The sequence below is a fragment of the Perissodus microlepis genome, chromosome 22, assembly GCF_051167445.1.
Source record: "Perissodus microlepis isolate ML-2025 ecotype Zambia chromosome 22, ASM5116744v1, whole genome shotgun sequence".
Classification (NCBI taxonomy): Eukaryota; Metazoa; Chordata; class Actinopteri; order Cichliformes; family Cichlidae; genus Perissodus; species Perissodus microlepis.
The window spans coordinates 15,592,129-15,618,957 of NC_140481.1; the positions used below are offsets into that span (position 1 = coordinate 15,592,129).

The 26,829-nt window shown below is 39.2% G+C and overlaps 1 protein-coding gene across 1 annotated transcript in view; it reads right to left on the bottom strand.

Annotated features, from left to right (window-relative positions):
* Positions 1-26,829, bottom strand: part of gabbr2 (gamma-aminobutyric acid (GABA) B receptor, 2) — a 199,322-nt gene that overhangs the window by 68,743 nt on the left and 103,750 nt on the right. The window contains exons 4-8 of the mRNA XM_084919402.1: positions 26,149-26,250; positions 21,059-21,124; positions 20,554-20,742; positions 17,921-18,163; positions 12,013-12,073 (exon numbers count right to left, since the gene is read on the bottom strand). Of these exons, the coding sequence (XP_084775528.1) occupies positions 12,013-12,073; positions 17,921-18,163; positions 20,554-20,742; positions 21,059-21,124; positions 26,149-26,250 (661 nt within the window). The remainder of the gene's footprint in view (positions 1-12,012; positions 12,074-17,920; positions 18,164-20,553; positions 20,743-21,058; positions 21,125-26,148; positions 26,251-26,829) is intronic.

Consider the following 26,829-nt stretch of genomic DNA (forward strand, 5'->3'; position numbering starts at 1 on the left):
TACACACAGTAATACAACCTCAAAGAGAGCTTTAAACCCCAAGATTTTCTAAGGGCCATTAGTGATTTAACAAAATATCCATAACACAAAATTTTAAGACACTCATCATGATTACCTACATTTAAAATTCTCAAACGGCAGCTTTCATTTTCACCTGAAAATGGCCAGAAAGTGATCTTATTGTTTTATATAGTTTTAATTCCTTGTGTATTATACGTCAGTGAAACCAGGAGTTTAACAGAAAGCAGATACTGTAGAATCCAGTCAGCAAACAAAGAAATAAAAACCTGACAAATGCAGCAAAAAGCATACTTCAAAGGGTAGTTATATCTATCTCTTACTTATTTTAGAGCAAACAATAATTATATATTTTTTTTTATTACACTATCAGGTTGCTTTAGTGTTTTCTGATTACATTCAGGGGATAGTAAACTGCAGTAACCCCACCCCATAAACACCATCAGCCTCTCCGGAGCTGTGCTCAAACACAGCTATTTCAGAGTTTACAGTTTTTTCTTTTAGAAGCAACGATGAGTCTCTCAGGTGTAATACAGGAGGAAGCATAACCTTGTCAGACAGACCTGGGTACTCACTCATAAAGATTACTCAGATTACACAAGGGGGACAGAGAGAGGGGACAGATTATCCAGATCTTTTTTTTTCTTTGTAAGTACTACAAACAACCCGCAATTTCTCGTGCTGCAGATGTCAAATCTCTCTGATCCTCGCTGCTATCACTCTTGCAGGCCCACTGAACTCTTCCGCAGCAATGCCCTTGAATGGCAAATGACAAACATCACCTACTGCAGCATCACAGGGCTCTTTTTTCTCTCTAAATGACCTCAAGTGACCTGAAGTTTTCCCATCAAACCGTCAGCGATTGTTGAAAATGACTATTTGACAATTTTACAGTGCAGTAAATGTGCTTAGGCAATAAGATTTGCATTTCTCAGCCCTCTCACAGTGACTCAGGGCCACTGACTAATTTCTCTTGACTGCGTCCTAAACAGCAGAAGGGACTTTAAATCAGCATTCCTCCTTTCAAACGCTGCAATGCTATCACAGCATTCTGTCCCCACAGGAATACGGATGGCTGCAGCAGGATGTTAAATTCAACCTGTCGCTCAGTCTGTGGCCTGACATTTAATTGTCTTTTGTTTGATTAGTCAATGTAACACAATCGAAAATTCAGTGAAAATGTCATTAAAATGTAGAAGTTTGATAATAATAAAAATGAAAATGAATATGAAAATTATTAACACCTGCATAGTTATTATTCTTTCATTTTTATGCTTTTTCCCCCATTACAGCCATATCATTACCGTCCATCTCCTGAGTATAATTGTTCTAATTACCTCGGAGTATGTTAGAATAACAAATTGTTACAATTTAACTTTGAAGAAATCCATAAGAAAGCACTTAAACTTAAACAGTCATCCAGCATTCAGTGTTACAGGTGTTCAAGGTGTCTCAAAAGCTGACGAGGACTCTTTTTATTACACAAAAAAGGCAATGGTTTAAAGTGGGACTACCAAGACACTTCAAGTTCCAGGAGACACCAGCTGGCAAATCAGTTCAAATTCAGGGAGCAGGCTTTCATGGATGTGAAAGAAAGAAAAATTCTAGATGTTAGAAAACAAGAGATGAGTAGAAACTGAATCACTAAAGATTTGCAGGAGAACCTGCTGAAGGCGGTCTGTACAGACACTCCATTCATGACCAACAGTGCTCAAAAGAAAAACAAATAGCTTGTGTACTTGTGGTGTGGGATCTCTGGTATAAGAATGATATGGACCATAATAACAAGGGGATTATCTCTTCTAGGATTCTTTGAAATATGAGTTAAGAAGAATATAATTGCTTAAGAATAAGCAAGTTTATTATTTAGTGAGTTCATTTCTTAGTACAATACCAAGTATCAGTGCCAAAGATCAGTACCTAAATGTGCCTATGAGTCCTCACTTTAACTGGTACATACAGAAGCCCCGCCCACCTGAGGTTCAAACCTTCTGTTTGCAAAGAGCAGCCAATCTGAAGACAGCTGGTTTTAACGGAGAAGAGATAAAACAGCTTGTTTCAGACAATGAATGAACTGAGGGGTCGCACCTAGAAATAAATAAAGATTATTATGAACTGTGAATCATGTAAAGAAGTTCAACTAGAGTCCAAGAATCAATAACGAGCTGGCAATTAGCATTAAAGGTTTAAAGGCTGGACAAATTTAAAGCATTTTCGAGTCAGGGCCTCTCTGCTGGAATCTATTGCCTGAAGGTCCAAGATATAACTGGCATGATAACATGATTTTTTAAAAAGCCTTTCTGAAACTTACACTTAAAAAATGTTCAGTTTAGCATTATGAAACATACTTTTCCCCCCACTGATGCACCAGCATCATAATCACAGACGATCCTCATGCTGGTTTGAAAATTACAAAATGGAAATTGCCGGTACTCTTTTACTATAACTCTCTCTGCTGATTACCAAGGATCAGACCGCTTTTTATCAACACAGTCTGACCCATTTTTGTAGCAGTGTTTGTAAATGTAATCAAGGTTGTTTGGGCTTGTTTTTGTGTGAGCTTCACTTTAGACTGCCTTTAATCATGTTAACTGTATTTTTGTCATGTCTGATCTGTTAAATTCTAACAGAACAAAATAGAAAATTCCTGATTCCTTCAAAACACTGGTGATACAGTAGTCTTAAGAGCTATTTTAGTTGAAAGTCATGCTAAAACACTATTGCCTGGAGGTATGCTGACAGTAGCAGGTTGTTCTTATTCTAAATTCCCGCAAGACATGATGGAAAAGCAAGAAATTCAGAAATCCAAATGCATCCCCTTACACTGAGGGGATGTTGTGGCTCTGTTGTGGGGGACATTTTCTGGTTTTGTTTAAATCCATTTGTCGCCAAATCAATACAAAGTTTTTCCGAGTGATCACTTTTATCCTGTAACGAAGCATTTCTATCCTGGTTCGCTGTAAGGATGAATGTTTTGATCCAAAGCGCTGGAGAGGTCACTAAAAAGTGGGGTAAGAATGAATAAATGATGTGAATCATACTCTATGACCTCGCAGTCAGATTGAGATTTAAACACCTGTGGGAGACTTTGGAGCAACATGTTAGACTTCACTTTTCAAACCACCAAATGAGGGAATATGTTTTGAAGAACAGTCCCTCTAGTATAGTGCAGATATATATATATATATATATATATATATATATATATATATATATATATATATATAATGTGTGACATTTTCTATAGAAAAAGAAAATAATGGTTCCTTATCTACCATGCATCAAGTGTGTTGATTCAAAATCTGTACTCAGAAGTACAGCAACTGAGATCAAGACCTCTAGTAGAGAGGGATCTCTTATTCCCATGAGACAGTGGGAATAAAAGCTGTCGAGGCCCCTGACTAAGAAAGCCTGACAGGGGAAAATGGAGGATCAGAGGAGAAAACAGATGATAGGGTCATGTTGAGGATTGCTCCCTTTTGAAATATTCAAGCTGGGGCTGTCCCTGCACGCCTGGTGTGACAAAAGGGTAACACAGTTACGAACCCTGACAAGTGAGGAAGAGGTGATTGGTGAAGGTTAAGAGGGGTGGAGGAAATACAGCATCATAACACCAAGAGAAGATAGTGAGAGATGCGAATATAAGGAGATGACTTGATGGAGGAAAGCGGGAGAGACACGGAAAACAAGGTGAGGAAGAAGGGTGATAGATAAACACAGAAGGGGTTAGGAATTCTGCATATCAGAAATTTTGAATACGCATAGAAATATGTTGCCAGTCCTGTATTTTTAATGTTGCTATTTGTCATTGTGGTTTGGGATTTTACTGTACTGCTATGTTATTTAAACTCTTGCTTATATTTTCTAACAAATTGATATGTTCATACAAAGTTATAATTAATCCATTAATAATACAAAGCAGGGGGCGCAGATTTGTGGAGGCAGCTATGTCGGCCCACCGTCTTGAATACGGTGACCAAGATAGACACCAGTGTTTCACCCAATCACGTTTTATGCATGTGGCTATAAACCAACCCCATACGCATAACACCAAAGTGGAGGACAAGGGACTTGTAAGCCAAACTCAAATTTTAATCCACCACTGCACCTTCAGATACAAGATATGAAGGATCATACCTACATTTATCTTCACCAAAGAAGCAAAAATGCAAATGAAAGAGACAAAAAAAAGTTTCTCTTTTGGATGACAAAAGCATAATCACAGGCATAATACTATAATTCATTTTACCAGCCTTACTGGTACCATTAGAAAGGTTCCTTTTTGTGACAAAAAAACAGATTTCACTTCCTAACAATCCAATTCATAACTACCGTTTTCATAAGAGAAAGTTACAGTTTATAACTCAGAAAACTTTGATCCTTAAATATTTTGTTTGTCAGCGGTCACCGTAGCGAGGATTACTCTCTTGAATTTGGAGCAGTAAGCAAACTGAACTGACTGCGATCTGCAATCTACTGACATTTAGTGGTGAGATTTTACACACTGTACCTTTAAAAGAAAGAAGACAGAAATTATACTGTGTGTACTTTTTTTTTAGTAATGAGTAATCGGTTCACCTTGCTTCTTCATCCTCCCACCCACCAACACACACACACACACACACACACACACACACACACACACACACACACACACACACACACACACACACACACACACACACTTTTTACATTGTAATTACACATTACTGTTAGGGGTATGGACTGTATGACAGATGATCCTCGCACATTATTTTAAAGTACAGCCTGTAATAGATTTTAGTGGTGTTTACATGGGAGGTAAGTTCTAAAGGGTGGAGCTGTCGACAGCGCTCATTCAGAAGGGCTAATTCTTCATCACACCTGAAAATGTAAACCATTGTTTGTTTTGTCCTTTAGACAATGACATTATTATTATGTTACAAAAGCAACATAATAAACTCTAAGGGTTTTCTCAGAGTTTCTGTCCTTTCTGATTGAAAGAGCAAACAAAAGTTCCCAACTCCCTTGGAAGACTCCCTCCTTCCCAAAATTGTGTAATTAAAATGTAACAAGGGAAAGTTAGGCTACTCTAATATTACTGGGAATCTGCTGTACAAGAAGGGTAAACACTCTCCTCATAAAAATACAGCATCATTTGTTTCTCAACTCCAAATTCAGATAAATTACATCGTAAATGTTGGGGAAATTGGTTCATAAGTCACAGGCTGTATTATCATATACCACCACTGCTTTTTCAAGGGATATTTTTTACACTATTCAAGTTTCTTTCCAAGAAAGCTGTGATGCTCCAAATGGTTAGACAAATCTTCTGTTCATTTAAAAACACTTTCTTTGTGTCAGTTTTATTAGATGTATTTATTTAATCCTTATTTATAATTGTTTGATGATTTAAGTGAATTTTGCTGTGCTAAGTGAATTTACAGGTGTATAAAAGACTGACTCCTAGTTACTATGATTTTGAATCAATTTGATTCCTTGCATGCAGCTCCCAAGGCAGTGTGGTCAATATCACAAAAACTGCTTTGTTACTTTCAGACCCAATTAAACCCAGGCATAGGGCACTTGCACATAACACTTTCCTGCAGTTTTTCCTATTACATACTAGAGATGGACCGATCCGATATTACGTATCAGTATCGGTCCGATACTGACGTAAATTACTGGATCGGATATCGGAGAGAAATAAAAAATGTAATCCGATCCATTAAATATCAAAAAAGCACCTCACAAAACTTGCGACATGGCGTAACTCGGCTCATAACCGTAGCACGTTGGAGCAGTGTGCTCATGTGATAGAGAGGCTGTGTGTGTTTGTAGCCTCGCTACCAAACCAGCATTTCATCTCCGATGAAGTTATCCCAGAGAGAAGTAAAGCAAGTGTGTAAGTTCATCTCTGAATGTTTGTAAAGCATTCCAGCGTTAAGCTTAACAACCGATATATGGAGCGACTGCCTCTCTCTCTCCCTCCCTCTCCTGCTGCTACTTCAATTGTGAAACTGCTTAATGATCAGCTGATCGGCTTTTCTGTCGCGAGTCCGTCTCTCTTCTTTGTTTTTGGCCCACTTTGCACCAGAAAGAGGAAACCAGCGGCTGAACAACAGCAGCACGTTTAAGCTTGATAAGCTGTTGTTAGAATTTATTTAATATTACTTTCTACACCAGGATCCTTTTCTACGCAGCTGACAGCTGGTAACTGTGCAGGGGCGGATCTAGCAAAGTTTAGCCAGGGGGGCCGATAAGGCATTAACAGGGAAAATGGGGGCACAAAGACATACTTTTCTTTCTTATTCTCATTTAAAATGTCTAGCTTTTAATAAATAATTATCTGAATCTCACACCCAAAGTTTTAATCTTATGTAAAATGTATAGAAGTCCATTACTGTATATAGTAACTATTAAGTCTAATATACCCTAGTAAGCTATAGTACTTTTTCCTTTGGGAAGATACCATCTGTGCAGTCTGCAATTCTGTTGAAGAAAGATGTTGAATCTATTTAATTATTCTTGAAAAATAATTTATTTCTGTGCATTTTTTTTTTTCACACTGCATCAAATTAAAGTTGATTACGTCGATTAAGCATCATGAGGTGGAGGGCGGGGGGTGGTTCCCTATTTTTTTTTGCTGGGAGTTTGCAACCCTATTAGTTCGGTAGCTTAATATTTCTGCTAAGTACTCTTTGAAATACCAGAATAGGAAGGATGGAGTAGGTTTAAGTTTATTAGATTGATCAGTATTGCTGAACTATGAAATATTTTGGGTGCAGTGTATTTTTTGTATACAGGTATAGCAGAATAGCTTTAGTGTTGTTGTTTATTTAAACTTTAGTATGAACTTATACAAAATGCAGCAAGATATTTAAAAAACAGTTTTATTGATTAAAAAACACACTATATCGGATTTATATCGGTATCGGCCGATATCCAAATTTATGATATCGGTATCGGTATCGGACTTAAAAAAGTGGTATCGTGCCATCTCTATTACATACTAACTATACACTTTTTTATGACAGCTGTCTGCGCTCAGGCACCAACAAAGGCACACAGACCAGAAAGTGCATTCATATACTGCCTTTTATATTTCTTCTGCTGTCAGGGATAGAAACACACACACACACACACACACACACACACACACACACAAGGAGTGTGATGCAAACCGCCAGAGGGATCAAGCCCCTCTGCAGTCAGGAAGATAAGATGGTGAGGCAGAGAGGACTGAACAGCGCCATGCAGTGTGCTACATATAGTCTGGGAAGCCTGGGAGCTGGGGATCCCCTGCACCAAGATGCAATCTCTGGGTTATTCTCCCACTCAGCAGGCCCCATTGGCTCAAAACAACCTCAGGATGATGCCATATGAGGACAAAGACTACCGAGGCATGCTTCTCATATACATGTCCGCGCACAAATCCTATAATACCAGAGGAGTAAAGGCCATAGTTAAAGGTTTTGCAATTTATTGTTCATCTTATGTGTCTTATGTGACCACACAGATAGTCCTGTGGAAGCTTTCCACACCAGAAATACAAATGTTCTAAACAATTCATGCCTATTTTTCTGGAAAACAGTTCTTACAGCAAATTCTTCTCTCCAGAAAAATAATAGAAATATGTGAACAAAGCATCTAACTTCCAACGTGGAAATATTCTCAGCCTCTCTTTCTTCTGAATAGGTGTCTGCTGCAGCTATAGACAATGGTATGAACAATGGCAGCCTTTTAATTGGAACCAGATGGCTGTGATAATACAGCAACTGGTAAGGCAAGGCAAGGCAAGGCAAGTTTATTTGTATAGCAGAATTCAACAACAAGGTGATTCAAAGTGCTTTACAGAGACATTAGAAACAAAAACAAATAAAAAGCATGATTTAAAATTGATTAAAACAAGCAGACAAACTAACTAACTAATTAACAAACAAACAAACAAAACAGTATATAAAATCAAAACCGATAAAATCAGAACAATAGATAAAATCAGTAGTTAAAATGTTAGTTTTGAAATTTAAGCTTAAGTGTGGATTTGGTGCTTTATTCAAATGCAGCTGAGAACAGGTGAGTCTTCAACCTGGATTTAAATAAACTGAGTGTTTCAGCTGATCTGAGGCTTTCTGGGAGTTTGTTCCAGATATATGGAGCATAAAAGCTGAATGCAGCTTCTCCGTGTCTGGTTCTGACTCTGGGAACTGATAAAAGACCGGATCCAGATGACCTGAGGGATCTGGAAGGTTCATACTGGGTCAGGAGGTCACTGATGTATTTTGGTCCTAAACCATTCAGAGCTTTATAGACCAGCATCAGAACTTTAAAGTCTATCCTCTGACGGACAGGCAGCCAGTGTAAAGACCTCAGAGCTGGACTCATGTGGTCCACTTTTTTGGTCTTAGTGAGGACTCGAGCAGCAGAGTTCTGAATGAGCTGTAGTTGTCTGACTGATTTTTTAGGTAGACCTGTAAAGATGCTGTTACAGTAATCAAGCCTGCTAAAGATGAATGCATGGACTAGTTTTTCCAGGTCCTGTTGAGACATCAGATCTTTTATCCTTGATATATTCTTGAGGTGATAGTAAGCTGATTTTGTTATTGTCTTAATGTGTTTTTCTAAGTTTAGGTCTGCATCCATCACTACACCCAAATTTCTCGCCTGGTTTGTGGTTTTTAGATGTATAGATTGAAGTTCTCTGGTGACCTGTAATCGTTTTTCTTTGGCGCCAAAGACTATTACTTCAGTTTTGTTTTTGTTTAGCTGGAGAAAATTGTGGCACAACCAGTCATTAATTTCCTCAATGCATTTACCAAGAGCCTGTACAGGGCCTCGGTCTCCTGGTGACATTGTGATATATATTTGTGTGTCATCTGCATAGCTGTGATAGTTTATTTTGTTGTTCTTTATAATCTGTGCCAGTGGGAGCATGTAAATGTTAAACAGAGGGGGTCCCAAGATGGAACCTTGGGGAACTCCACATGTGATACTTGTCTGCTCAGATGTGAAGTTACCTATTGATACAAAGTATTGCCTGTTTTCTAAGTATGTTTTGAACCAGTTTAGTACAGTTCCTGAAAGACCTGCCCAGTTCTCCAGTCTTTTGAGTAATATGTTGTGGTCAACTGTATCAAATGCTGCACTGAGATCCAGCAAAACTAAGACTGACATTTTTCCACTGTCTGTGTTCAGACATATGTCATTGAACACTTTGGTCAGAGCAGTTTCAGTGCTGTGGTTCTGTCTAAAACCTGACTGGAAGGCATCATAGCAGTTATTCTGTTTTAAGAAGTAATTGAGCTGTTGAGAAACTGCTTTTTCAATGATCTTACTTAAAAATGGGAAATTTGAGATCGGCCTGTAGTTGTTCATTTGTGTCTTGTCAAGATTGTCCTTTTTCAGTATAGGTTTTATTACAGCAGTTTTTAGTGGTTCCGGAAACACACCTGACATTAAAGAAAAGTTGACGATCTGTAACAGGTCTGACTCTAAAGTCTTTGAGACCTTTTTGAAGAAACTTGTTGGCAGGACATCTAAACAGCAAGAGGAGGAGTTCAGTTGACCTAAGATGTCCTCCAGGTCTTTGCTGTTAATAGGGTGAAACTGTTTTATGGTGTTTAAACAGTTTTTCAGTGGACACAGTACATAGTCTGGATCTGCTGTTGATGTACCAATTGCTTGTCTAATCTTTTGGATTTTTTCTGTGAAGAATTTGGCAAAGTCATTGCAGGCCATGGTTGAATGAAGTTCAGCTGCCACTGGCACAGGAGGGTTTGTTAGCCTGTCAACTGTAGAAAATAAGACCCGAGCATTATGACTGTTTTTAGTGATGATGTCAGAGAAGTAGGACCTCCTAGCACTCCTCAGTTGTAAATTATAATTGTGAAGTTTCTCTTTATAGATGTCATAGTGAACCTGGAGGTTTGTTTTTCTCCATCTGCGCTCAGCTTTCCTACACTCTCTTTTTTCATTTTTCACTAGTGTGGAGTTTCTCCATGGAGACTTTTTCCTTCCAGAGATAACCTTCACCTTAATGGGAGCAATTGTATCCATTACATTTAACATTTTTGCATTGAAGCTATGGACGAGCTCATTGACTGAACCTCTGGACAGGTCAGGTGTTAATGGGAAGACCTGGTTAAAGATCTCACTACTGTCTTCAGTTATACACCGTTTTGTGATCACTGCTGTTGATATATTTGTGTGGGCTGAGATTTTACTTTCAAAGAAAACACAGTAATGATCAGACAGGCCCACATCAGACACAGTAACCTTTGAAATGCTCAGGCCCTTGGAGATCAGTAGGTCAAGAGTGTGTCCTCTATTATGTGTGGCCTCTGTTACATGCTGAGTCAGCCCAAAGTTGCCCAGAGTGTTACTCAGGTCTTTAGTCCCTTTGTCCTGAGGGTTGTCCACATGGATGTTAAAATCCCCAACAATAATTACACAGTCGAAATCAACACAGATCACAGACAGCAGTTCACTGAGGTCATTAAAAAAGTCTGTGCAGTATTTGGGAGGCCTGTAAACATTAAGAAACACAACTTTGGATGGGGCCTTCAGCTGTAAAGCCACATATTCAAAAGACTGAAAACTTCCAGGAGATAGCTGCTTACATTGAAATGATTCATTAAATAAGACGGCAACCCCTCCTCCTCTCCTGCTCACCCTGGCCTCACTGATAAAACTGTAGTTAGGAGGGGTCGTCTCGATGAGAACAGCTCCACTGTTACTTTGGTCCAACCAAGTTTCAGTTAAAAACATAAAATCAAGGCTGTGCTCAGTGATTAAATCATTAATTAAAAATGTTTTCCCAGCTAAAGATCTAACATTTAATAAAGCCAACTTAAGTGTTTTAGAGGCATTACTTGTCCCCTCGTGTTTGGGAGCAGTCTGTGGCACACAAGGTATGTTTACTATGTTTAAAGATCTTTTAGAGTGCAGCTCTCTGTGTTTTGACCAGGCCACATGTCTCCTTCTGTCACCTGAAAGTACAGAGATTTTAAAATCTTCTAGTAAACAGGGTCCCAGCTTCTCCTGGGAAAAGTCACCACTGCCATAATCCTCGCAGCCCGGACCCTCCACACATCACACATCAGACTGCGGAGACAGAGCATGAAGGTGGTAAGGAGGAACTAAGGGGGGCGAGGCTGGGCAATGTGACCTCGATTGCTCTGTTGAAGGTGGGGCTCGGTGGCGAACCTTTGGCTGCTCTGGTGGGGGGTTTATGGGGGACAAAAAGGGATTGGGCCGGGGGGTAGATCTGAGCCCAGCATTGACCCGCTCCATCATCTCCTCAGTGAACTGGTCAACAACTTCAGTTCTTATTGAACAGAGATGTGAGTAATTCGCATTCAACAAATGATAGTGATATACTTCTAGAGTCTGGAGTCATGTTACGAATAAGCGTGGATGGCTACAGGAGGGTGTGACATGGGAAATGTAGTGAGTGTTAAATATAAATCAATTTGTTCTGTATTTTTCTCATATAACACATAATGTGTTGTGAAATTTCAAATGATTAAATACTTAATTGCTATGCTAGTAGCATTGAAATAAGGTTCTAAAAGTGTTTTCTTCTCTGTCACCAACACATCCACGCCTGTGGAGGGAATCGAGCGATGGAACCACAAAAGCGGCAAAAAGTGGGCCACTTGCACTTATACCGAGCCACCCTCACTGCTTCACACCAAGAAGGCTACTGTTGTCAACATCCTGGTCAGCCTGGGCTCTTTTCTGTGTGGAGTTTGCAGGCTCTCGACCTGCTTGCATAAGTTTCCTCTAGTCGAAAAAATATACGTGCATTTCTAAATTGGCTGTATGAGTGGATGTGACAGTGTGTTTTTGTCTCTCGTTCTTCCTCTCTATGTGGCCCTGTGACAGGTCCCCTTTCCAAAGTGTACTCCTCCCTTTTGGCCCGTGTCAGCTATGATAGGCTCCACACACCCCAGGAGCCTAATTTATAGTAAAAAACAAAACAAAAAAAGAGACAGGTGGTGATGTCACACATACCTTGAAACTGGTTGAATTTTATTGTGCCCATTCTCTCTCCATTACGAAACATGACTTGGCCCTGGAAAAAAAAAGGAAACACAAGAAGAAGAATATAACATCATTAATTTAACTCAAATCATTCCATAACTATTTTAAATTGTTAAAACATACTCCGCTGATGAAGAACTTGCAGCCTAAGGTATAAATTGAACTAAGCAGTAAAAAAAAGGAAAAAAATAGAAGCTTACTTCAACTAAATTTATGCACAGTGCTTTCCTGATACTGGAGTGTTGACAGGAAAAGTCTCGGCTCCTGCACTCTGCATCTCATTTGATTAGAACTGGCCAAAATTGATCTGTTTATAGAAGTAAACAAAATTATCCTTCAGCCAATTCATTTACTAATATCTTTGGAACGAGATTGGGTCAGCACAGCAGAATGATTTAACTGTGTTTACTCACTTAGCAGTGGTGCAAATCTGAGCTCAGAGAGCAGTTTAAAAAACTATTCTTTAAGTGCATCTCATCTGTGGCTAAGAAAAAAAAAGCTGTTGTAGCTGTTCGTGACCGAAATGCATTTTTGTCAAGGTGTGCTTTTACTGGTCGAACAACCACCTGACAATAGCTAAAAATAACAATGGAAACTTTCTGATTTCATCCTCAAAGGAATAAAATAAGCAATTTCAGGCCAGGGAGTGTCTGGCAAATTTAGACAGGATGGAGCAAAATTCAACTTTTGGCAGTATCATAAGACATATTCAAACCAATTGTGTTTTTGTGACTTCCACCTTATTTTCCCTTTTTTCTTCTTCTATATTCTTCTTCCCACTCCATCCTTTCTTTATCTCTGTCTCCCTCTTGATGCATCAACACTGTTCAATTAATTCAGCCCACCATCTGCTTACAGAGGTCCTTAATTACGCATTTAACTGGATTTTATATTAGCAGGTGGCTAGCATAGATAGATAGATAGATAGATAGATAGATAGATAGATAGATAGATAGATAGATAGATAGATAGATAGATAGATAGATAGATAGATAGATAGATAGATAGATTTAAAAAAGAGCTGAGGGGAATGTGGGGGACGGAAGCCTGAGCCAATTTTGCCTCAAAAAGATGGAAAGCTTTGAAGTAGCTGTGCAAGATCCCACCCCTCTGTTTGAATCCGAGTCTTTGTGTGGCATGTTTGATGTTTGCAGGAGTGTGTATGCACATCCATGCATGTCTATGTGTATGCACTTAAAATGATGCCACATCATGCCTATGTGCATGCATCTGTCCACCCGATAACGCATGCATGTCTGAGATACTCCTGGGACGCTACTTTTGCCTTTGCAATGTAAAACAGATCCTCTGCTAATTTTACACCACAGTGTCAATCTGACTTGTCAAGGCTAACAAGTTCCTTTTGTCACACACAGCACTTTTCTACAATATGCTACGCAATTATTTCTGAAGCCTAAGGAGGATCGTACAGCGTAATGCAGTTCAGCTCATTAGGCATTACACTGAGATAACTGTGGTGTGTAAACAGGGTCAGACAATGTGAGTTGAAAACAGGGGAACTTGACTTGAACCCATAATGACTCTAAGTGTATGCATCCAGGTTTCTAGAGTAGCTGCATGCTGCACATGCTCTCACTCAACATTAGCATAACCACCATAATTGCCCTTCATATCAGCAAAAGTGGAGCTATCACAAACCTCAGTGAAATGGTGTGTAGTTGTTTTAACAGCCCCCAAGTTGTCGCCTCTAAAGTGTATGCAATGTCTCAAGAATATGCAAAGAATTCCAAATGTTTAGAGGAACAAAGACTTTGATCATCTTATTTGGAAATACAGTAAATGTCTGCGCTATAAAGACTGCATTATGAACTTATTGTTCGGGTCTTTCTACAACGTATCATGATAATATGAAGTTTTGGCAACCTCACTAGACTGTATTGACTCAGCCAGGTATTTTTAGGCTAGTACTGAAAGGAAATTCAGTGCTGTGCCACAGTGGTGGCTGATGGAGCAATCACTGTGTCCAGACATGTATGTGTGTGTGAAAAAAGTCTTTCTGAGGTGAGATGGTGGAGGCGGCCATGTATCACTTTGTCTGTTGAGGTGAGAATACTGTCAGTGACAGGAGTGCTGGGGTCAAATGAGATGTCAGTCTGTGTGCTGCAGGTGTAACATCCTGTGAGAATTCGAGGTTTGAGGTGGGAATGCACGCACACACACACACACACACACACAGACACACACACACATTAAAAGTGGAAAAACAAATACACGTAACCCTCCCGTGCTGTCTCTTCTGAGTATGTGTGTTTGAAGTGACTGTCAAGCCTCAAGCTGTGCTACTCACCATTACTTGGAAACACACTGATACCAACTCTATGACCACTGACCACATAAAAAAAGAGCAACAGACCTAAACCCACAGACATGTCAACCACCAATCACAATCTGCTGCGTCTTCCCTCCCACATGAATTCCAGTGTCGATCATTCCTTGGTTCCTTGGTTCTTGCAGCTATCTGCACTCTATGCTCCGGAGGTCTCGCCCAGCTAATGTCAGCCGTCTTCTCCAAATCAATACTATGGAGCCTTCGATGATCACTCTCCTGCTGCTGCGGTTGCCTCTGCTACTGATTCAGCAGAAGGACTGAGATCACGCACAGAACAGTTTAGTCCCTCGAGACGAGTGTGTACACAGCAAACACACAGCGCAGAATCGTGACAGCAGGAAAAACACAAGGCTCAAGCCAGGTATTATCCTATAGGATCAAGCACACACGTGCACACATAGAATTTAAACAGGGAGAATTTGCCTTTTCACCAGTGCTTGCACATGGATTAATTCTTTTTGTAAACCTGGCACAAGTCACTGCAATTCACAAGAAAATTGAGCGAGTTGTGTAACAGCTGCTTCCTTCTTAAATCAGAATTTGAAAATAACATAAAAAGAAGCATGCAGTGAAGAATTGCCTCCCTAAGTCGTTGTCATGTGTGGGTGGAGGTTTCTATGTGCTACGCGTGTGCTGCATACAGGGCGCGCTTTGATCTAATTTCATGTAATCCGTTAAAAGAAAAGCCATAATTGTTGACGGATGCGTTTAATTATTCTGCAAAGCCACTTTTTTTTTTTTACGCTGTTTACTATATGCACAATATTCCCGCTCACAATTGTAAACTTCCGGGGATTGTTGTTGGTATTATAAAATTAATTTCACTAGCAAAAGAAGCATCTATGTGCAAGGACATCAACAAAATGAGACCATGTAGATTAATTGTATCTACCCTCACAAAGATAGCTGCTAAATCGCTGCCTCGCTGCCTCGCTGCCTCTTAATGGCAAACTCTAACTCTCGGGGTCATAGGATTCACTGACAGAGTCAGACGTGATGGCTCGCTTAAGTCAAAAGTTATTAAATACTGAATATTTAAACAGTATGCTGAATTTAGATGTAATGTACAATAACTTTGTTCCTGTATTTCAATTCAAATTTGTCATCTTTTACTACTTTAAGAGGAAAAAAACCTCAGAAATTTGAATTCCTTTTACAATTTTCTCCATTTATGTTTATCATTACATTTACTAAAGTAAAAAATGTAAAGTAGATGCTCCACAGGGAACAGGTACATGCAGGATCAATATAAATCGATATACATTTGAATGGGGAGATAAGGTTGCTAGTCTACTCAGACAGCATCAGGACCTCATCTTCGTTTGTGTGCTTCGAATAAAAAGAGAGTGAAATGTTACGTGGCCATTGATATTCCCGCTTTGCTTTGCTTCCCTGAGTCTCTCAGGAAAGCCTCAATGTCAGCTTGCTCCTGATCAGCAGGCCGGACTAGGTCTGCACTGAGAGAGATGAGAGCAGAGGGAGAATAATAAATTGCATATAGTCCTACAACACACGTACCCCCTGGGACATCAGTCACAAAGGGGCCTCACAATAATAAGGAGCCTGTGCTGAATTTCACTAAGGCTATTTTCTCTTCTTTTATTTCTTTCTTTAGCGTTCTCTCAGCAACTATACTGTCCTGTGAATCTTTAATCTGGACTTTATTGATGTTTATGAGCAAAATGCTGAGCATTTACTAACTAATGCACCTCTGCAATTTCCAACATAGTCCATTCTTTTTTAATCCTCAGTTGCAGTTTAACCCAGTTATGAATATGATATAATAGGAGTAATGTGCTGCTGAGTGAGGCCCTGCATGCCTACCGGCTGTCTAGGCTGAGAGCAGTGTGGCATCCTCTAATAATTGAGTGGCCTTTACAAGGGAACAGGAGATATCCTGTAACAGCTCAATAGGAAGCAAGCGCGAGCACACTCACGCATCCGAGCACACACATACGGTATACACGCTGCTTGCAGCTAGCATAGCTACCAGGATCAATCCTGAATGCAGTGGAGTGTTTCTGCAGCACCAAATGACATCACTTTAGGAGAAACAAGGAGAACGAACATAGCAGTGTTGTATTACCTCTGTGCGCTGCTCTGACATTCCACACAGTTTATGTGCATGATAACTTATACATTTGGCTCAATTTTCCAGTCACAGTTGAAGTTTTTAATACTATCAGAAAGAATAACATTGTGTAAGCCATCACATGCCAAACAGCCCATCTAATTATCGTCTACCTACTTCACAGGTATAACTTATACGTATCAGTATCATAACACATTTTTAGAACATGAGCACAACAAAGTTATAAGAGGTCGGAAATATGAAGGAACCTAGTCAAATCTCAACCTAGTGAATCTGTGGCCAAACAGAGTGATGATCAGTCATTCCTATAACAGTTTTTTATTGTAACATACAGTTGCTGTAATTAGTTCACTGTATTGTGTGACCATTAGAGGAAAGGAATTTGTTTCCTAATAATGCTTGCAGATGTAAATGCTCTATTTCTTAAAATAACAAATACACAGTAAATACAACACTCACTTTGATTAAATCACTCTGTCAAATGTAACCATACATATGTTTGTTATAAAGAAGTATCAGAGTCCACTGGCACTCTGGCAAGTTGAAGATGTGACATTGTAGAGTAGTGATTAAGGATTGAATCATAAAAGCCTAGAAATCGGCTGGTAAACAAAAGTCACGAGGAAAACATGTGTATTCCCTAACCGGTTGGTGAGTAGTTGCTGGAAGTTGAGGCCAATCACTGAGAAATGAGTTGCCTAAGCCCCAGTCACGACCATCTAACAACGTCAGGTAGTTAGGGAAAAATGTGCATCCCCCAACAGGCTGGCAAAAACCTTGTTTCGGTTGCTTTGATCACCAACAGATTTTCACAGCCACCTGCAGCTTGCATGGAAGACACCAACGTGTCTGCAAATACTCATCAGCTCCTCTCTGAGCGGCAGTGAAACTGAAAATTGCGACACAAACTGGAGACAGAGGTCATATGCCTGCAGAGTAAAAGTCACACCTTTTGAAAGGTGTTGGCTGCAGTGCTGAAGCACAGCTTTTAATTTGAAAGGGAACATTCTTTATTTCCAGTTTGTGCTGCACCTTTTCGAGATTTACCACCACTTAGCTAGTAGTCAGACAAGTTGGCATTTTTCATGCAAAGTATGGGTGACCATGACGATCTGCTGGCTACTAAAATAATCAAAAGGAAGTTTCTGGTGCAGCACCCTCTTTGCACGTGATTTTCACCATCAAACTGCACTTTATACATAAAAGTCTTTCTACTTGTCCACTGGTCTTAACCAGTATTAGGGAGAATTTTTTGCCTAAAAACAGAGCATTGAATTTCAGTGTCTTTGTGTTTGTCAGTTTGTCTGATGGTGCTAGCTTCATCATATGAAAGTGAGTCAAGTAAAAGAAATCAATTTCACCTCTAAACATGTCAGACTATCACTGCTATGTGCTATAGATTCACAAACTAAACAACAGCCCGCTTCCTAACTTACCGTAACACCAAAGAAGTTGGTTTCATTCATGACGTCCAGCACCATTTTTCCTACTTCACGGTCGTCCACGGTGAAGTTGTGGTACATGTTTTGCCGTTGTTTTATCCGCAGCAGTTCCATCACTCTTGTCAACGTTTTGGCAATGACCCAGATCCCATCGTAAGCGAAACCATGAAACTTGCTTGCCTCCACACCTTTCTGCTGAAGTTCTCTGCTATACTCCCTCTCGTACTCCTTAGGGGTCTGGAAGGAGGGTAAGAGAGAGGACATTAAACAGAGAAAGTGTCCTTCTCCTAACTTTATAGGATTTTATTTCTTTTCTGTGGAAAAACTCTGTTCTGTTAATTCAAACTCATTGGAACAGTTGTAGTGTGGCCCAAAGTAAATAATTCATTTGCCACACAAATTACGATACAAAATTAATTGGAAATAAGAGCACTTTGGAAGAAATGATCCCATGATTCATTTAGGCTAAGCTCTCTAGTTTAAAAACATGCATCAGGGATGTCTTTCTGAAATAAAGCGCTGTCTCCAAAGAGTCTTTGAAACACTATTACAGGAATACTTTAAAGTAGAGTTGCAACGATTTGTCAGCATAATCGATAACGTCGACTATAAAAATTAGACGATGCGGAATTTTATTGTTAAGCGTCATATACTAATATTTGGGTTTTTTAAAATTTGTTTTTGTAACTGCAATAAACTACAGGAAGCTATGGGGGCAGTATCACTTATATTGTCGGCCAAAACTGCACTCAGTAGTAGTGATGGGATTTCCGGCTCTTTTTAGAGAACCGGCTCTTTCGGTTCGGCTCACTAAAAAGAGCCGGCTCTTTCGGCTCCGATCGGGCTCTTCAGGTTGTTTTGTTGCTTTAATTAATTTATTATTAACAATAATATAAAATTATGCACAAAAGGAATTAAAAAATGTAAATGTAAAAAAAAGTGGTTTTATTTATATATGTTTATATATAAATATATGTGGTGGCCCCTAGAGACAAAGCACGTACAAATTCCAAAACACATTCCTAGAGTTAACTGAACTTCAAAACAGAGCTATCTAGATCACTTAAATTACGCAATTGAAAGCATATGTGTATTGTTTGTGTATTTATACACAAGCACTCATATATATTCAAATAATTTAAAAAAAAGTTAATTTACCTGTTACTACCAGACACCAAATCCGGTCGTTGGTACTTGCTGGCTTGTGTAGCCACTAGGTAACAAAAGCTCAACACTGCGCCTAGCATCCTGGAGCACTTCTGTTGTGTTTTGTACTTGTTTTGGAGTTTTTATGTGTTTTGGAGTTTGTATGTACTTTGTCTCTAGGGGCCACCGTAAATATACTTCTATTTATTCACTCCACATAAAATGTAATAAATAAATCATATAATACAAAAACCAGCTATTCACATTTCAACTTTTAACTATTTAAATTTTCAGCTTTTTCCTTTTAAACAAATTTAAAGTGAAAAAACACAAAACACTGCAAACCACAACACAATTAAATATAAATTAAAATATGAAAACAAAAAGAAGATGCATATTCTCTGTCATATAGGCCTGCATGAATAAACTTTCTGAATCGTCAGTTGTGGATGATTACTATACCTTTCTAATGTGACTTTGTTGTCCCTGGCTCTCTTTCTCTCTCTGTGCTACTGCATGTGTAACTACCGCCCCTCCCCCTTCTGCCCAGCGCAAAGCACACGGCTCGCGTGCGGAGTGAAGCGGGGAAAAAAGTGCGAGAGAGAGGGTGAGAGAAAGAAAAAAAAAAACAACCCACAGCTTGCGATAAGGAGCCGGCTCACGTCGTTCACGTCAAAGACCCGGCTCTAAGAGCCATTTCGTTCGCGACCGACACATCACTAGTACATTATTAAAGAGGGAGAATATGGCGCCCACGGCAAAACAGGAGGATGAAAAAAATATGGAAACAGAGATTTTAAAAAATATCAAAGCATTTCACAGAAAGTTAAATGCAGACTGTGGAAAGCTGAGCTTTCCTTTCACGACAGCACTACTGCAGTGCACGAGCATTTAAAATGCTGGCACCCTGGAGCTGTGACGTCAAATTCCATCTAACATTATCAATAATTAATTGTTTATATAATTAGTTAAATAGTTTGCATTGAACGCATGAACACTACGCCATCGGAGAAACTGTAAGTAACAGTCATTTCTAATGTTTATTTAATTTTTATTCTGACCATCCTGAGAAATATTAAAAATAGGTTTGATTAGCTTCAAATTCATATGTTTACTGGGTCATTATTTTAATTTGCTGAGGGACGAGACAATAGGTTGATATTCACAGGTGGTCAGACTTGAGCAGGTGACATAATGGAGCCTAGAACAGGAGGTTTGCCCACAGGAAGTGGAGATAAGAGTTATTAACAATAATCGTTGACTAATCAATGAAAAATTAGTTGCAGCCCTGCTTTAACGAGCTACAATCAAACTTTATTTAAAAAAAAAAAAAAATTAAACTTGACTTAAAAAAAACTTCACTAAGCTTTAAGAATGAAGACCTTCAGACAAAAAATATTCTATTTACCTCACGTTTTTAAGTATACAGTATAAAATTACCTTCTGCACATCAGAGTGTATTTGAGATGTATGTCACTCACCCTGCCAGAGATGCCCTTGATTTGCCGAGGGCTGAGCGGCTCAAAGTCCACGCTAATGTATCCCTCCATGGCAGTGAGAAGCTTCTTGGTGGTGCAGTTGGTGTTGTTGGCCTGTTCCCACCAGTTGCCCTGATACCAGCCAGGGATAATCCACTGATATTTACTCCCAAACATGTTCAGGTTATACGCCTGGGTTGGGCACAATAATCAGAGGTTGGAGCAATGGAAATTCAGGGAGATTCAGATTAACAACTGATCTTCTTGTTGTTCTTAAAAGAAAGGAAAATTACACTTTGAAATCCAACCATCTAAATTCCAAATTCTGTGCATCTAATGATATATTTAATTACGCCTTATTGAAACAGGATTAAAAAAAGCATGTCAGTTTTGTACATAATTATGACACAATGCATTTTACTAATAGTGCCAACTGTGTATAAGAGAATTTCTATCATTTAAAATAAAATGCCAAGACAACAGAAGGCAACATCATAAAGAAACTTACACAGCAGAAGACTCTGGAGGCCAGGTTCTCATCAAACTGGCCAATGATGATCCTCACATCATTGTCCTAAAAAAAAAAAACGTATTTACTTAAATGGAAACATTTAACTTTATTCAAACAGAGAAAGAAATCAGGATTATGCTGCACTACAATCTTATTATACAATCTCAATTTATAATCCTAATGTAATCGTGCAAGCTTTTTATTGTGATCTTTTGACTCCCTGGCTTTAATGGTGAAAAGCTGTCACAGCTGTCTTTTAGTGAAACTGCATGGGTCTATATGCTATGGCAGAGGTCTCCAACCTTTTTTGCACCACGGACTGGTTTATGCCCGACAATATTTTCATGGACCGGCCTTTAAGGTGTCGCGGATAAATACAACAAAATAAAACTAGTACCGGTACCGAAAAAAAGAAAATTTATTCATAACACACGTGAAAAGACCAAGGAAAACCGATTAAACGATAAAAACGATAACAAAATAACGCTGAAAACCGATTACAACCCTGAAAACTGTACATTTCATACCTGAGCCTCAACTCTCGCGACCCGGTACCAAACGACTCACGGACCGGTACCGGTCCGAGGCCCGGGGGTTGGGGACCGCTGTGCTATGGGATCAGTTTTCCTGTGTGTGAGTCTACCATAACTCCAAACAGTCAACAAACACACAGAATCTGAGATGTTGTATTTACTTTACTGTACATACTCATTACTATGTGTAATCCTCTAATCCGTAGCTACAAGGGACGTGGGACCTGAGTCACAAACCAGTTGTTGAGAGGCTAAGGCATTACCAAATTGCGAAGTCCTTCTATTAGAACGGAGACAATGTCAGCAGGCAGAACTGCTTGCAAACCAGGCTGAACTTGCTTGAGTATTCGAGGCACATGGCCTGGTAATTGTCTCTGTAAATAATTCAGAGTCCCCGGGTGGAAATTCAGCATGTTTCATGGTGGGGAAAAAAGATCAGGCTCTGCCATTTAGTGAGCACAGACATATGTGTAGTCCTAAACACAAGCACAGACCTACATGCAAACACACTGTGTGTCCACAGACAGTAGAACTAAACTAAACTCACCACTAAAAATACACACACATAAAATTGTCCCAAACCTAACCAAATAATATTGATATAGGTTAACTCAGTGTATATAACTTGTACAAAAACACAATTAACTGAGTTTTAATCTCATGATTTCGGCACAATATTTGACATGTGTTCTCTATCAATAGCAAATCAAGTGTTCCCTTTATACCGTGCAGCTTGAAGTTTCCTGGACTAGTCTGGATGAGTAACAATAAGTTAAAAGATATATAACAAATTACAAATGTCTGGCACAGCAGAAAGCAAAGAGTTTGTCCCTTAAAGCTGATCATCATCCTTTGTTTGGGTATACAAACAAAAGCTGCGGTATAGTAAATGCATGAAGGCCAAGAAAAACAAGGGACGCTAATGTGAACCATCCAATATCAACTAAGAACTCCACAAGCGAGCCTGTGCAGTCTGTGCATTCATTCAGGTCGCAAAGACGCACTGAAATCACCAACGCAAATGTTTTTCATTTGGGCAAAGACAGGTACCCAATAAACACTATGAGTAATGAGGGCTTCATGAAAATGTTCCACTTAGTGGACAAAAGATCTTCTCCCTTCATTCAATTGTTTTGGATTATTTTGTACTGTACGCAAAACGGGGAAAAGAGATTGGTCGCTACAAGTTTTGTTAAGACCCACAAATTCACAGGTGCAAGGAATAGAGTGAAAAACTATATTTTGCTTTTAGAATATTCACTTATTCCAGGTGAAAAAACGCCTTATTTGTCTGCAGAGATGAAGTATTTTTTCAAATTTGTTTTCTACGTTTGCACTGAGCTTAGGTGAAGAAAGAGGACCAATTTTATTGCTGCTTGGACGGCAATGGATAATAATCATAAATAATCGGGATATCAATATTGATCCAAACTATCATAATTGTCATTTTAAGCAATCTTATGCAGGCCCAAATGATAGGAATCAATTATGTTACTGAAAATTAAACTGAATGGAAGAACAACTGTGTTAGTAACAGTTACCTTGTAATAACAGGATCTCATTTCTTAGCAAAATATACTTGAACACTGAATGTGGGTACCTACTACTGCTTATAGCACATAAGCAGTTCTGAAATGTATCCGTCTAATAAAGGCTGGGTATAGAAGCTCTAAATGGCAAAGAATTGTATATCAGTACCTTTCAAGAAATATGTATGAACATGTTTTATAGTCTGGGTTGAAGTGTAATGTAGAATGTGACTAACGCGAGCTATATTTTCACACACACAACCTGTGTTATACTGCCATTGCCCTGGGAACCCACAAATACAGTTCATTAAGTCACCCCTCAGGCAGTCGCTACCATATGTCATGCATTCCAAGATCAGAAGGGGCGGCCAGTCACTGAAATTTACCTCGAAGACCCTGAGGCTAAGATAGATAGAAAGATAAATAGATAGATAGAGTGTGTGTGTGTGTGTGTGTGTGTGTGTGTGTGTGCGAGAGAGAGAGAGAGAGAAACACACACACGTGCCGGCAGCTACTCGATAACACTGTTCTTCCCTGAAGAAAAGGCACTTAACCCAAATGACTCCAACTATGGCTGTGGGCCACAGCCTCAGTATAAATTCTAGCCTCCCTGGCAACAACATGAAAACGCTGTGTAGTTGTGGGCAAGGGCATGAGTGAGTGTATTGTGTTGTGTTGCTCTGCAGATGGACTGGGGCCCTACAGAGCCCCAAATTACCCTCATTGCTTAAGCTTTTATATAACTGTTACCATAATAGTTCTGACACAGGGTATAGTGTTAAGGGCAGTCTTGACTGCTTTATCTGTGACAGGGTTGTTCGTAACTTTACAGCAGTCATTTGTCTGTGATAAGCGTTTGAGTAATATTGTAACTCGTAATCCCAATCAGGCACTTTTAAGGCTTATTAGGCACCGCACACACATATAAACACTGTACTAATGATGGTCTTTTATGAGATAGTGGGAGATGTGATTTGTGTACTGGGCTACGTGTTGTTGCTATTACTAAAACCGTACCCCCATCTGTTTGATTACTGTGCAGCGCGTGTGTGGTGTGCAGATATGATGAAATATAAACTCTTGCAGGGATGTGTCTGATCACTAATTCACTCAAGGTGAACACAAGGCTATCATTTGAAGTTTTGGCACTAATAACTGAACAACAATTATTAGTGTGAGGATTTCAAAATAAAAGTCTTTAAAATGGAATGTGAAGAGGTTCGAGTGTTTGATCTCTGCAGCAGGATATTCTTTTTGCAGCTCTGTGCCGTTTGGGGATGTGGGCCAGCAGAGGTGCTTCATCAGTTTCATGAGTATCAATAAGAGGCCTTACAAAATAGGCAAACTTATGATTACACTATCAGTGTGAACCATTCATCTTGAGCTGATCCACAGTGTCTATGGAGCCAAATGTTAGTTTATATTTGCTACACAAGTTGTATTATTACAGTATAAGTTGTACAACACTGAGCAAACAGGTGAAAGAGGTTTGAGATTAGGTTGCTTCTAGTTTATTGTTGAGAAGTGGTGCCGTCGTGTTAGTTTTAGGTTAAACAGAATTTTGAATACAAGGTTTGGCTGTGAGTTTGTTGGTTTTAAAGCCACTAAGTCCATGCCAGATGTCTGAGTTTTAGATCACAATCATTTTACGACCTGACAAAGTTAATATCAATAAAAATGTCATTAAAACAATGACAAAAAAAACCCCTGCTGCCTTAATGAGACAAAAAAGTAAAGTGTAACGAAAAATGAACCATCCCTCGGTGTGTCTCATACTTGAGGGGGAAGAGTTCTGAATGTACGATAAATAATTAAGGCATAATAAATAATAAATTTTTTTGGTCTTCATTTAGATTTCAGGACATTTTTTCTCATGTGGCTTTCTATTGGATGCAAGCTGCCTAAACTGGCTCTCTGTCACAAAAAATAAAAAAGCTCTTGGAGGTCCTAGTTTGTGTTCAAACTAAAGATTACTAAAATTAGAAGTGCTATGTATGCGTGTCTGCCTTTGTTTTCTGATGCTGTTTTTGTCAGCCTGTCCAGCAATAAACGGGGATCTTGGGACAGAGAACGAGGGATAAAGATTAAAATAAAAAAAAAGCGACTGAGAGGGCTGTTACAATGCCCAGCAGCAGCGAAGCCTGTCTCCTTTTTGAATATTTCAAAAAGAATATCGCAGATGTGAGTGCTCTATTTGTGGATCACAAAGTGACGCCATGGGCCTTTACCATCACATGGATTGTCACATTACCAACAGTGTCCCGTGAAAAAACCCCCATAAAAATAAAGAAATAAAATTCCAGCCTTGACAACGAAATCTGTGTCACTCTCTTCCCCCATCATATTATGTAGCTGTTGGGGAGACAGCAAACCACTGTTGTGTGATGAGCGGGAAAAAGACCCATTAGAGTGTAAGAACCCCCCCATCCACCTAACCATCCACCCGATCCAATTGTTCCGTAAAGATTTCAGCGCTGTGGATTGCATATTTAGAGTTGATCAAGGAAGGGTGATGTCAGCTTAAAATGTCAGCGCTTAAGATACAGATTTACACATATATTTTCGTTCCTCTCTCTCATCATCTCATGTTTCTTTCAACCTGCTCCATCTTGTATACGTCATATATTCCACCAACATATCAGTAGAGGGAAAAAAGTATTACTCCCCCTCCACTCTCTTCACTTCTATTTTTTTTTACTCTTACTGTGCCACTCTCTACTAAAAATGCACTAGACAGTATTTAAATATCGATTTTATGCATCCTTTTTTTTAAATCTTGCAAAATTTGTATGCAAAAAAAACACTTGTATGCATGTGTTTGTATGTATATGGTTAAATGGCCACTGTCAAGACAGAGGGAGACATCCACTTGATAAAATACTAAAGGGTTTACTTTACACAGTATGAAAAATCGTAGCTAATATGAAAACCTAATGGGTATTTTGTCATTTTGTTTTAACTGGGAATTCTACAGGTTGAACTGGCCTTGGATCATTTCCTTAAGTTTCTAGGTTGCTTCACCTACCTTCAGCTTTTTGACATTGCCACAGGGATCATTGGAGAAACTCTCTGTGTCTGCAATCTCAATGTTTGCTTTCTCCAGCTCACTTGTGAGATCGTTCCTCACCTGCAAAACAGAAAGACAGAATACATGAATGTTGTTGAGAAATTACAAAAACATTTCCAAAAAAGTTGGGACACTGTGTAAAATGTAAATAAAACCAGAATGCAATGATTTCCAAACGTCATAAACCCATATTTTATTCACAGTAGAACAAAGCAAACATATCAAATGATTAAAGTGAGAAAATGTATCATTTTAAGAAAAAATTGAATCTGATGACAGCAATCTGAGGCAACAAAGAGCTGGAAAAGTAAGTGGTAGTAAAATGAAACAGCTGGAGGAACATTTTGTGACTAATTAGGTTATTTGACAATGGGTCAGAAACATGACTGGGTATAATCAAAGGGCATCTTAGAGAGGCAGAGTTTCTCAGAAGTAAAGATGGGCAGAGGTTCCCCATTCTGCAAAAACTGTGGAACAACTTTATGTTCCTCAGCATACATAATATCATCCAAAGAGTCTGAGAATCTGTAGAAAACCCTGTGCACGAGGGGCAAGGCAAAACAGGCATGATTCTGTCGTGCAAATCACTGAATGGGCTCAGGAAGACTTCCAAGAACATTTGTCTGTCGCACTTCACCC